The following is a 10226-nucleotide window of genomic DNA, read 5'->3' as shown; positions in this document are numbered from 1 at the left end:
AGGTGTATATAAGCAAAAGAAAACAGTTGGACGCAGATGTTTATTACAGCACACTGCCATGACTTGATCCCCAGGTGATTTAACAAGTGAAGGCAAGGCCAAACCTATTATAGAAAACGCAGTATTACATTGACATAGCAAAATGATGTGTAAATTTCATTTCTTTTCTGCTTTATTCCATTGTTCTCCTTGTCTTTTTGTGTTTTACACCTGTCCTCTTTTTCTATCTCAATTTCTTCCCCTCTGTGGCTGTGTATTTCAAGCATTTACAAAGCCAAGGCTACAGTACATTCACAAGTTTGTGTGCCCATATAATCTTAGCATCAGTGGTAAACCGATTTGGCTTGACGTCTGCAATGGAGACCTCAGAGAGATCTATTCCATTCAAGCAAGTAAGTACAAAAAAAAAACAAAAAAACAATGACACTCAGTTTCTGTATTCTGTGTTATACCACATTATTCTCTTAAAAGGTATAACCATGAATAGATACTGTAAGATTACCTTTAAAGATGCATTATAACTATATGAAAAATAGTTATTTAATTTATTTAATAAATATTTAATTCATTAGAAAATGTATAATAATGCAGTGTATATATAGGGCTTGATTTAAACGTTAGGTTAGAATATCCTAATGAAATATATACAGTTAGTTGTTGTAATAAAATAATAATATGAAAACTTCAGTTTGATGTAAACATGAAAATGTTCGTTTTTTCAACACTTTTAAACCCTGTGTGATAAAAGTTTACCACCAGGGGTAAGGTAACTTCTCTGGTGAAATGTCTGGTTAATGTCTGTGGTGAAGTTCCTAATGATGATTTAGTGTGGTCCTGACACTGTGGTTCGGGAAACAGGTCATTAGACATAAAAACATCTGGATTGAGGTGTTGAGCGTCAGTGGGGATGGGGACTGATGAACCATGATGAATATCAGATGTGCTGAAGACAAGAGCATGTCCTCTTATCAGAGGCTTTCCTCGTGCTGGCTGTTCATCTTCCATGACGTATTAAAGATAAATGAGAGAACTGGTATCAGACAGGCTGAATGTTGCTCGATAACAGTTTATTTTTAGTTTATGCCCTGAAACAGAAGCAGATTAGCACATTACATGAGAGTAATCTATTAAAAGCTTTTATTTTGTTAATTTTTTTTCCCATTTACACTGAGGCCTGAAACTCCATCTTTACAACAATGGCTGCCTATATGTCATATGATCGATTAAATTACTTAAATGAATTCTTCATATTTTGACACCTACCAAGTAATAAAGTGTATGAAAATAATACCAAATGACAGCAATTATGAAATAATAATGATAATGATAATAAAACATTTTTTCATCCAGTATAAATAATATATCAGAGCAAAAACAATCCCTTCTTGCAAACCTTCACTGTGGCTTGATAAAAAGCAAATGAATATTTATTATATATATTTAAAATATTAAATATGTTATAAGGATTTTTAAAATTCACAGTGAAAGATATACCTACATTGTGCAAAGCATCATGAATATCACTGCCATTTAACCCCTCCTCAAGTACGCCCCATTTAGGAATGGAGACATAAATGACATACCCGAAAGATCAAGTATAAGTGTGATGTTTGAAAGTGAAACAATAATAGTCTGAGGATGTCTGCGATCATTGTGTTTTTAACAGGTTAAATAATAACAGACGACAACATCAGGGACTTTGACTGATGGGCCTCAAAAGTTGGTTTACCCGCAGCTTGGTGTATTCTCCTAAAAGAAACGGCATTCAGTCATTATCAAAACATTTGTCATACTTTATTTTAAGGTCATACAAACCATTAACTACGACTTTTGTCTCAATAAACTCCTAAAGTGCTGTGTATTGATAGTTAGTAAGGTAGTTGTTACGTTTAGGTACCGTATTTGGTAGGATGATAGATTTAGCAAATGGTCATGCAGAATATGTGCTTTGTAAGCACTAATAAACAGCCACATACAGGTATGTTAATAATAGGCAAGCAACGAATTAATCATGAGAATTGGTCCCTATACTAAAGTGTCGTCACATAATTTGGTATGCATTACAATAATGACAACTTACCAAAGTCTGTGCAAAACTAGACTGATCACAAACAATACCACCAGCATTAATGCAGAGATGTATATCAGTATGTAAAACAGCTGATCTGGTGTAAACAAAGACAATACGTTAGTAATACATCAGCAATAATGTAATGAAAATGTGCATCAACTCACCACTTAACCACTGCTGCTTAACGCTCGATTCATTGGTTGGTCGTTGCCCATTGCTTGAATCATCAAATTGTCCATGTTGGACAATTTCACTACTTAACCACTGCTGTTCAGTGCTTGTTTTACTGTTTGGTTGTTTCCCAGTGTTGAATTCATGGCATTCTTCATGTCGGACATTTTCTTTGGTCCCTGCGAGCGCTATGATTTGAAAGGAAATCAGAATACATCAATCAGAATGAGACTATGCCAGCAGTACTTGCAAATGCATAGTAGATAAATTAGCCAACAACCTCAGAAAGTACTTACTGAAAAGGGACTTGTCCTGGAAAATTAGTTTTAGCTCATTGCATTTATATTGATTATGATGATGTAAACCATCACATGTGCATGGATGATGAAGAACAGAGCCCATTGTTTCCACAAATGCCACCCTGCATTGGAGGTCATGCCCAAGAAAGGAGTCGGGGTCCAGACGACTTAGCCATTCACTGGTCGTTTCATGTGCAGATTCCATTCCCCCAAAACATTTGGAGAGGTAACTGCTAAACTTCTGCCTGTGGATGGTAAAAAAAAAAAAAAAAAAAAAAAAAAAATATATATATATATATATATATATATATATATATATATATATATTATTTTTTAAACGTTTTATTTATTTTTTTATCAGCAGCTGTCTATATACATCCTGTGTGCCAGTATTCCCACAATGCCTCTTAACCTGTTCACTACTTAACTACTAACTTAACTACTAACATGTTACCTACTTAACTAAATATTTTCCAGTCAACTGGGAACACCATGATGGTCAAACAGCTTCATCATCTGGGGAACATCACATCCATACACTCTCACACACTCTCAACCTTTGAGTATTTTGCTAATTTGGCTTTTTTGCTTTAGTAATTTATCTGATTTGTGGCATATCTGTGTGCATTTGTATAAACTCATTCATACATTCTGAACAGTTGACTACTTTTTTGGTAGACTACTTAGTTCAATTTACTAGTGTAGTGCTTATCACAATAGTTACTGTTCTAACGCAGCAGTGAAAGTCAGATACATAGTGACATATTAATATATTCATAATACAGTCATATGAATTCCTTATTCTGTATTAATGCCTTATTTTGTTTTATTTGATCCCTAAACTTACCTAAACAATTACCTTACTGACTATTAATTAACAGCAAATTAAGAATTGATTAAGACATATGTTGTAGTTAATAGTTGAAAATAGGGCTGGTGAAATGCTCATTTTCACTCAATCTCCTGTTAATCTTGAGTACCTATAGAGTAGTACTGCATCCTTCATATCTCCAAAAAGTTTTTAGTTTTATTACATTTATAAGAGAAAAATAGTCTGTGCCGATTTTATTTGGAAAAACACGAGCTGCTGGAGGCGTGACATGTGGGCGGAGCTAAAGAATCACGAGCGTGAGTAGGCTTTTGTATTGAGAGCGTTTGGAAGTTGTGACATTACCCTGAGAAAAAAAAAAAAAAAAACATCATCCAAAACAAACCATGGCTAACAGTCAGTTTCAGCCGTTTATTTATGATCCAGAATCAGATCCCGAGGCTGAAACTGAACGAGAGCAGCAGCAGCAACGACTACAGTGGCTCAACAATGATTTTATGTTATGGACATTTTAAGACTCATAATAAAATATGTTCGCAATGGATACAGGCCTATTTATGAAGTTGACTTTATGTGGTATCAGAACTAATATGGTGGTAATTAGCCTAGGCTACAGTATTTCAAAATGTAATTAAAGCGAATTGGCAATCACTTTTGATAATGAAAATCTGGCAAACAATTTGGATCTAGATGGCTAAGATCCATAAATGGGTAAGCATGGTGGTGTCCAGTAAGTGACCAACTATGGCAGCGATCCAACGTGTCCTTAATTGAATCAAAGACGGAGCCGAACGCGGAGCCGTTTAGTCCATGTCAATTTTTTAATTAGGCAAAACTTAAACCCTTTTGACATTTTTTTTTTGCTACAGAGATCTTCATCGAGGTCGTGGGAGAGGGCTACGGCCTAATCAAGACCTCTGTGTGGAGGTGCGTCCACACTGTCACCAACGCCCTTCTGCACCATGCCGGGGATTATATCCTGGTGGATGGCACACTCATCCCTATCGCCAATTCATCAGTGATTGATCAGGCGTACATATTGTGAAAGGGATACGCGGCCATAAACTTGCAGGTTATAGTGGACCATAGGGGTGTGGTCTCTGACCAGGTGGCAAAGTCCAGCAAAACTTCAAGGGCCTCTGACGTGAAGCTTGATGCCCTTTTTTACGTTGCTTCCCCACCGTATTCTGTATCTAACTCTCTCTCTCTCTCTCTCTCTCTCTCTCTGTGTGTTCATTGTAGATAGGTTGCTTTTTATTGAAAACATTAACCAATGGCAATCAATACCGCATTAAACAAAAGTAAATGCAGTTGCATGCCAATCAATTCTGATTCTAAAGGACCTAACCATTAATATAAAAGTGTATTACATAATTTTTAGAAGTCGTCAAACCCATGTCAAGAAGCGCAGATTAGTGAGGGATACCTGTTCATCTAACCATCACAACATATTTTGTGAACATATTACTGACCATTTGATAATTGAATTTATAGTCTATATTTTACTGATAACTTAAACTGTTAAAATAAATGTTCCTGTAATAATTTGGTGAATGTTTCATTTGCATAGAACATGTTGTCGATGCCAACTAATTCAGCACCTTCACTCGGGACAGTGCTCTTTTAACGTCGGACGTAAGAGTGAGCGTTATCGGGGAACCTGGCCCTGGTCTATAACTGATTGAAAGAAATTACGATCTATAAACATTTTCTGTTGTAAAACATTTTGTCAATGCTTTGCCTTCAGTTTTGAGGGCTAACCTGCACAATTTATCTTCAGAGCAGCTGTCCAGTGCCTCCAGGCAGGTCCAGGGTGTCTGCGACTGGTCACTCGCACAGGATCCAGAGTGTAGAGAGGCTTTCATCTGTTTGCATTCTTGGTCTCCTCTATCACAGTCACAGAACACCAGTTTTTCAGCCACATTGTGAGGAAGAGCCAAGTAGAACTGCCTCAATGCATCTCTGCACTGACTTGGGTTGCATTGGTAGGCATTGCATTCCTGGACAAATGGCACCATTAGGCTGTTACAGGATTTCTCCCCAAGACAAGTCACGATTTCTTCAAGACAGGATTGGTTGGTGTGGTCTACTGGTTGAGGGAATGAGAGTGTGCAATGAGGGAAAAACAGCATGCATGCAGTTATGAATTTCCAAAAGGCTTTGGTGCAAAATGTACATTCCAAGGACTTACCATGTTCTTTGTGATCACTGGCTTGCCGTTCTGCCTTAAGTTGCTTGTTTTTTGGAGCTGAAAAACAATAAAGTGATAGTTATAATATTACATATAATATATAATATTTACATTGCCTTGCGTCTTTGCAAATGTGTATTTAAATCCTAATCTACTGATAATCTTTCCTTTCGTCAAAACTAAAAACTCAGGTGGGGGCAAAAATCTGGATTGTCTCAAAGTCTTGAAAAACATGCAGTCTTGCCCATGACATGCAATCAGTTACTACAGACACAAAATCACTTTAGTAAACACAAGAACCCCCCCCCCCCCCCCCAAAAAAAAGAAAAAAATAGTATACTTAAAGTGGAAGACTATATAATCGAAATTGAATAGCATAACTGCTCAATGTGGACAAAAAGGCATTAAGGAATTATACAAATCAACAAGGAACCAAGGTCCTGTTATCTGCTCAAAATTTTTATGTTAAACTTTGAAACATAAATAACAAATATTTTTTATGAAATCTGCAAGGTTTCTGTCACCCAAATGGCATCCTAAAATGAATATGAATCCAAATAAATCGGCCGGTTTAATCCAAGTATTATGAAGAGATATGATCACTTTATGTGATGAAAAGACTCAACATAGGCTTTCAATTCAATTTCAGGAAAGATCGACAGACACATAGATAAAGCACATCACATCTGGTAAACATGGAAGTTCAAAAACGGTTGTGTGATGCAAAAGAACCAAAGAGGTTTATTCAAGCGTATAGTGCACAAACATCCATGTCTGCCATATGTGATGCCCTGTATGTATGTGTATTAATATGTGAATAAAAGTCTAAATTAAATCTGCCAATCATATAAAGTGATTTTTTTTTTTCTTTTTTTGGATCCTCTGTGTTTTGGTCAAATGCCCTTTCAGTGGAGAGACAGAAACTTCTTTGGTTTCAGTAAAAGGTTCAGTCGAAGATTATCTGAAGTCTTATAGGTTTGGAACATCATTAGAGTGAGTAAATTATGTCAGAATTTTCCTTTTTTGGGGTGGGGGGGAGGGCTAACTATCCCTTTTATTTTTATTTACAAACAAACTGAGGGCCGAATTAAAATTTATAACTGACAGCATGCCATAGATGTAGAACCTAACTTTTTTTTTCTTCATATTTGCATTATTGATACTGCAGTAATAAATGTGTGTGGCATACCCCAGTGATGCTGGCACTGAGAGTACAGCTGCTGAAGACTGCTGCATGGATCCGGTCCAGAACACACACACTGTCCCAATGCAGGTGAGCGGCTGAACATCGTCTGAAGAGTGGCATTACAGACCTTTGTATCAGTCATGTGGCATCCTCCATCTTTTCTCAGAGATGAAAAGAGACAGCAGCAAAGCAGCTTTTACTAGAGGCACTTTCAACGTCATCACTTTGATATGAGCTTACCATCGGCCTTTAATGAGTGAGCTCTATTCATCTGCATGTCATTGTGTGCATGAATTTTTAATAGCTGAGGTTAATGGCTATTGTATGTGATTGTTTTTAAAGCATTTAATCCTTTAATTGGTCCTTAAATTGATCCATAAGGTGCCTAGAATTGTCCTTGAGTTTTAAAGTGTACTAAGGTTTTTCAAAACGTTATTATGGTCACTTGTTAAAATATATCAACATGACAGCCAATATCATATGTGAATATGGACTGATGATCCCATATATTGTTTTCTTGTTTGCTTCCCTGAGGCCAGAGTGTGCTTCTATCTCTCTTTCTCTCTCTCTCCCTCTATCTTTCTTGCAGTCAGGCACTACCAACAAACAACTTCAATGTCCCCTCAAGCAAGACCTTTCTTCTTCCCTGAATGGCCATACGGCCTCAGTTTGAGTCGTGCTGTTTGCTCAAGGCTATTGCACTTAAATACAATTACTGTCAACACAGTGATGAGACATTTCACAAGGCAGTGGAGACAGGTATTGCTGACAGCGTTTTCTTTGTTAAACATCTTTGTCAAAATGAACAGTATAATAACCGGACTCAGCTGAAATGGCAGCATGGTGGATTTAAAGTGGGAAAAGTCATGCACAGTTGAGCTGTTTTGTGTGTTTGTCTGTGTATATAGAGATAATTTGCTATAAATTATTCATTATTCTTATATTACATGCCACGTGGCACCCAAAACCTTTAAACCAGTTTGCAAACCACCCTCACTCACACTCTTTTGTGACAAATTGAAAATTTGTCTTCACCTTGAAAGGTTTAAATTTTTAATGCCTTGACAGAGTCAACTCATCTGGATCAAGAGGGCAAACGTTCACTTTTACAGTTTTTTTTGTGAGAGCAGTTATTAACCCAACACGACCAGGCAGCCTTGGTCCTGATCCCGTTAAGCAAAAAATAATCAGTTGCATTATTGATGGCATCCGATTTGCTTCATAGAAGATTAAATATAAGAATTCTGTACCTTTAAAATTGCAGATATTTCGGAGAACAGCCTGTTCGCTTCTGCAGAAGTGTGGAGAAACACAAGCATCCATGTGCGAAATGCACTCTGTAGTTCTTGATGTGTCAACGTAAACTAGCTGGTACAGCAAATGAAATGCTGGAAGGGAAAGTAACATTCATAATGGGCTCATCCTGACATCGGCTTAATGCAATAAGAAATGACATTCTACCTGTTCAGCATGGATGCACATAATATTTAATACATAGTTTCACACATTTCAAAGACACTAGGGTCCAAAATTGTTAGTTTCTAATTTAATCTACATTTTCCCCATTACAAGTTATAAGAATAAGTGTGAAAACTTTGAATTTTCAGAAAGTCCTGTACTGTACGTGATGTTTCCCATTTTTGCTTTATTGACAGCAGCATTTAAGTAGGTAGGATAAAACCTCATGATCCAAATCAAGCATTGTGATTATAAGACTGTTTTAAAGAGCATCTTTAGCTTTGGTGGAAGAAAGGGAATCTGACCTTTGTACAAAGGAATTACAGTCATACAGTCATTTTACATCATAGTCTCAACATATAATTCCTCAGATTCAAAAACTTTCAGAAGTACATTGTATTGCACGTTATTGCAGTTACACCTTAATAAGAACAGATCAATTTGATTTCATTTTATTTTAGACCACTTCACTCCAAGAACAGTAGAAACACTTGACAAATGTTCAGGCACAAATGAAAAATCTATTTCAATAACTCCATGAGAAGAACCTCCAGGATCAATAAAGCATTGAACTGCTAAAAGCTGACTAATCCTTCAAATAGATCCTCTACTCACCAATGAGAAATGCTGCTCTCATGGCCTTCAAGTGGTATGACGGTGTTGGTGGAGTATCAGTGTTAAGCACCTGTGTGAGTGAACAGCTCCGCTTCAGCGCGCTCTATTCACCCCAGCGTGACGTCACGGTGCTGATCAATTATCCCTCTCAGGTGCGTCACTCCACTGTCAATGTCACTCACCTGCACGGCTCTCTCCTGCACCATATAATTGGGGCCAGTTCTTGGGTCAGTTGATATGCCAGCCATCTGTAGCTGTGTCGTTGATGTAGGTTAATATTAAAGAAATGTGGAATTGTTTTATGATATATAAAATAAATCATTAACTATTGCTGTAGTTAAAAATAAACAGATATCACTAACCTTAGTTACAAGCATAATGCAGGTCAAAAGTCCTGACTGTTGGCCTGCCTAGTAAGATATTTAAAATACATTTAGACTAAGTGCAGTTCAAAATATATATTTAGTGACATATTGCTTGAGACTTAACTGATGTATAAATGATAATCATACTTTACATGGAGTACTACTTGTGCACAATGCACATTATTACTAAGGCTAAAATGTATTTTAATTAGGGCTGGTAAGCGATTAAAATGTTGAATCGATTAATTACATGATGTGGTGATTAATTAATCTAATGATTAATGATTAAGCAGACAACCCTTTGTGCTTTTACTTTGATGTCTTACGCCGGTCGGTCTGTGCAGTGCCACTTCAAAGCCAACGCGACTGTGGCCAATGGCAAATACTTCACCAAATTCGTTCAAAACGTGGATTAAGAAATTAAATGCCGCTGTGGGTTGCTCGGAGATGAACAGTTCTGCTTTGTCTTTATATTTTGGTTGGCAAAATTGAGCAAAACAGACAAAATAACACAATATTAACTTCTTAATGAACTGATGTGCTATAAGATGAGTATCCTTTTTGCACTCCTGTGATATTGCACTTAGTCTAGTGTGATATGTCTATGAGATGTAAATGAGAGACAAAATTTCAAACAGGGGCATTTTGCCCCATATCTTGCATTTTAGGGATATTCTCCATCACGCAGTAAGTTGTTGCCCTGCCTCATTATTCATCAGTCGACTGTATGAAATGGCAGATGATCTACATAGGTCTGGGGCGTGACAAGTCTGTTAAATGCGTTAATAAATTGAACGTGTTATTTTTCTCCATAACTCATTAATCTAATTAACAAGTTTAATTACCCGCCCTAGTTTTAATGCTAATATTGATTAGGATTGGATGATCTTTGAATAATATCAGCCTTAAAATGCAATACATTTTAAGTGTACCTTGCAATGGTTCAACATTAGCACAATTAAATATACTTCAGAATATTTTTATTTAGACCTTATTCCACACAATTAAAGTGCATTAAGCAAAAAATCACAAAATGATCAA

The 10226-nt window shown here is 36.6% G+C and overlaps 1 protein-coding gene across 1 annotated transcript; it reads right to left on the bottom strand.

The window, feature by feature from the left end:
* Positions 1 to 1046: 1046 nt before the first annotated feature.
* LOC113057561 (GDNF family receptor alpha-like) lies at positions 1047 to 9068 on the bottom strand. The gene is made up of 10 exons (XM_026224981.1): positions 9003 to 9068; positions 8821 to 8923; positions 7998 to 8135; positions 6751 to 6903; positions 5562 to 5618; positions 5132 to 5459; positions 2539 to 2786; positions 2236 to 2430; positions 2081 to 2165; positions 1047 to 1749 (listed from the first exon to the last, which is right to left on the bottom strand). The coding sequence occupies exons 1-10, from the start codon at positions 9066 to 9068 to the stop codon at positions 1668 to 1670; spliced, it is 1455 nt and encodes a 484-aa protein (XP_026080766.1). The 3' UTR covers positions 1047 to 1667.
* Positions 9069 to 10226: the final 1158 nt, after the last annotated feature.

The sequence above is a fragment of the Carassius auratus genome, chromosome 38, assembly GCF_003368295.1.
Source record: "Carassius auratus strain Wakin chromosome 38, ASM336829v1, whole genome shotgun sequence".
NCBI lineage: Eukaryota > Metazoa > Chordata > Actinopteri > Cypriniformes > Cyprinidae > Carassius > Carassius auratus.
The sequence above is the reverse complement of the archived record's forward strand: the minus strand, read 5'-3'. Positions and strand labels throughout refer to the sequence as shown.

What these genes read in the sequence shown, in the direction of transcription:
- LOC113057561 (XM_026224981.1), bottom strand. Translation starts at nt 9,068, where the DNA reads ATGGCTGGCATATCAACTGACCCAAGAACTGGCCCCAATTATATGGTG. An exon ending in TCAGTGCCAGCATCACTGGG is followed by an intron (nt 5,619 to 6,750) that starts GTATGCCACACA and finishes ATTGTTTTTCAG; the next exon opens with CTCCAAAAAACAAGCAACTT. An exon ending in CAGTGATCACAAAGAACATG is followed by an intron (nt 5,460 to 5,561) that starts GTAAGTCCTTGG and finishes TCCCTCAACCAG; the next exon opens with TAGACCACACCAACCAATCC.